Source organism: Mitosporidium daphniae (genome assembly GCF_000760515.2).
Source record: "Mitosporidium daphniae strain UGP3 chromosome Unknown contig-323, whole genome shotgun sequence".
In the NCBI taxonomy this organism is placed as follows: Eukaryota; Fungi; Microsporidia; genus Mitosporidium; species Mitosporidium daphniae.
In genome coordinates this window covers 1-1,449 of record NW_013546485.1, presented here as the reverse complement: position 1 = coordinate 1,449, position 1,449 = coordinate 1, and the positions used below count along the sequence as shown (strand labels likewise).

Genomic DNA, 1,449 nt, shown 5'->3' with positions numbered 1-1,449 from the left:
GATAAAGCAACTTCTTTTCTGTAAATTTTGATTTTGGTTCGAGGGTTGTGGCGTATCAACGCCAAGTCAAGGCTTCATGTTCAGGTAAGTTTTTGCGGTCATCCACTCCTCGTCTTGTTCGGCCAGCAGTGCGCTGACCAGTCTTTCACAACTTTGCGGATTGGGAAACAGCGTCGCAACTCGGGTTCTGCGCTTGAGCTCCTTGTTCAATCGCTCCAGTCCATTGGTGGTGCGCATGCGCACCCGGTGGCCCTCAGGCAAATTGAAGACCGCAAAACCCTCTGGCAAATTGGTCTCGGCCCAAGCGGCCAGCTGAGGGTGGCTGCCTTGCCAATCTTTGAGCGCCACGTTCAGCAGGCGCTGAGCCTCATGCGCGTCGCCAGCGTTGAAGATGGCGCGTATTTGCCGGGCCACCGTTGTGCGCTGGTCGAGCTTGGTGACGTAGCCCTGTGCGTTGTGCTGCAGGTGAAACTGGCAGCGCTGCCACGGCACACCTGGAAACATCGCTTTGCGGGCCGCTTTGAGCCCCGCGTGGTCATCGCTGGCTATGTACTTGACCCCGCGCAATCCGCGCCCAATCAGGCTGTCCAGAAAGGCTCGCCAATGCACCTCGGCTTCGGACAGCGCCACCGACACGCCCAGTACCCGGCGGTGGCCTGTCGTGGTGATGCCAATGGCCACCAGCACCGCACAGTCCACCACTTGATTGGCGTGGCGTACACGCTCGTAGCGGGCATCCAAAATCACATACGGCGTCTCGTCCAGGGGGCGGGTACGCCAGGCCTGCAAGCCCTCATCAAGCAGCGCTGTGCAGCGGCTGATTTGCGTGGATGAGATGCTGATGTCCGGCCCCACCAGTTTCTGCAACACGGTGATGACTTTGCGGGTGGAGACACCCTGCACGTACATCTCAGCGAGTGCCAAATTCATGGCCTGTTCAGAGCGGCTCCCGCGCTCCAGTGCGCTGGGGTAAAAGCCGCCTGAACGCACTTGCGGCACCTCAAAGGTGACCTCGCCCAGGCGGGTCAACACTGTCTTGGATTTGTAGCCGTTGGCGTGGTCCACGCGCTGGGCAGATCGCTCGTAGGGTGTGGCCTGCAGATGCTGGGCACGCTCGATGCGGGAGGCTTCGTTGACCAGGATGCGTAGGGCTTCGCCAGCGCCGTCAAGACCGTTGGCAAGCAAGCAGGCATACGCCTCATGTAATGGGCTGTTGGCATCGTCAAGTTGGGTTCGTTGGGCCATGATGAATAAGTTCTTTCTGTGTCGCTCAGGCCTCGCCAATCAATCGCCGGGGGGGCCTCCGGCGGCCTGGCAGGGGCCTGATATAAAAAAAATCCAAAACCGAATTCTCAAACACCTTCCGCGGAAGCCTGTTTCAATGATTTGGGAAATTACAGAATGAATGTTGCACTACCAAGGCGCTGCGCACGGCCGCGCCCGTGACCC

The 1,449-nt window shown here is 59.1% G+C and overlaps 1 protein-coding gene across 1 annotated transcript; it reads right to left on the bottom strand.

Annotated features, from left to right (window-relative positions):
- Positions 1–66: 66 nt before the first annotated feature.
- Positions 67–1,245, bottom strand: DI09_323p10 (transposase; the record flags this gene model as incomplete). The annotated part of the gene is made up of 1 exon (XM_013382530.1): positions 67–1,245. One exon carries the CDS (start codon positions 1,243–1,245, stop codon positions 67–69), a length of 1,179 nt encoding a protein of 392 aa, XP_013237984.1.
- Between the last annotated feature and the right edge of the window lie 204 nt (positions 1,246–1,449).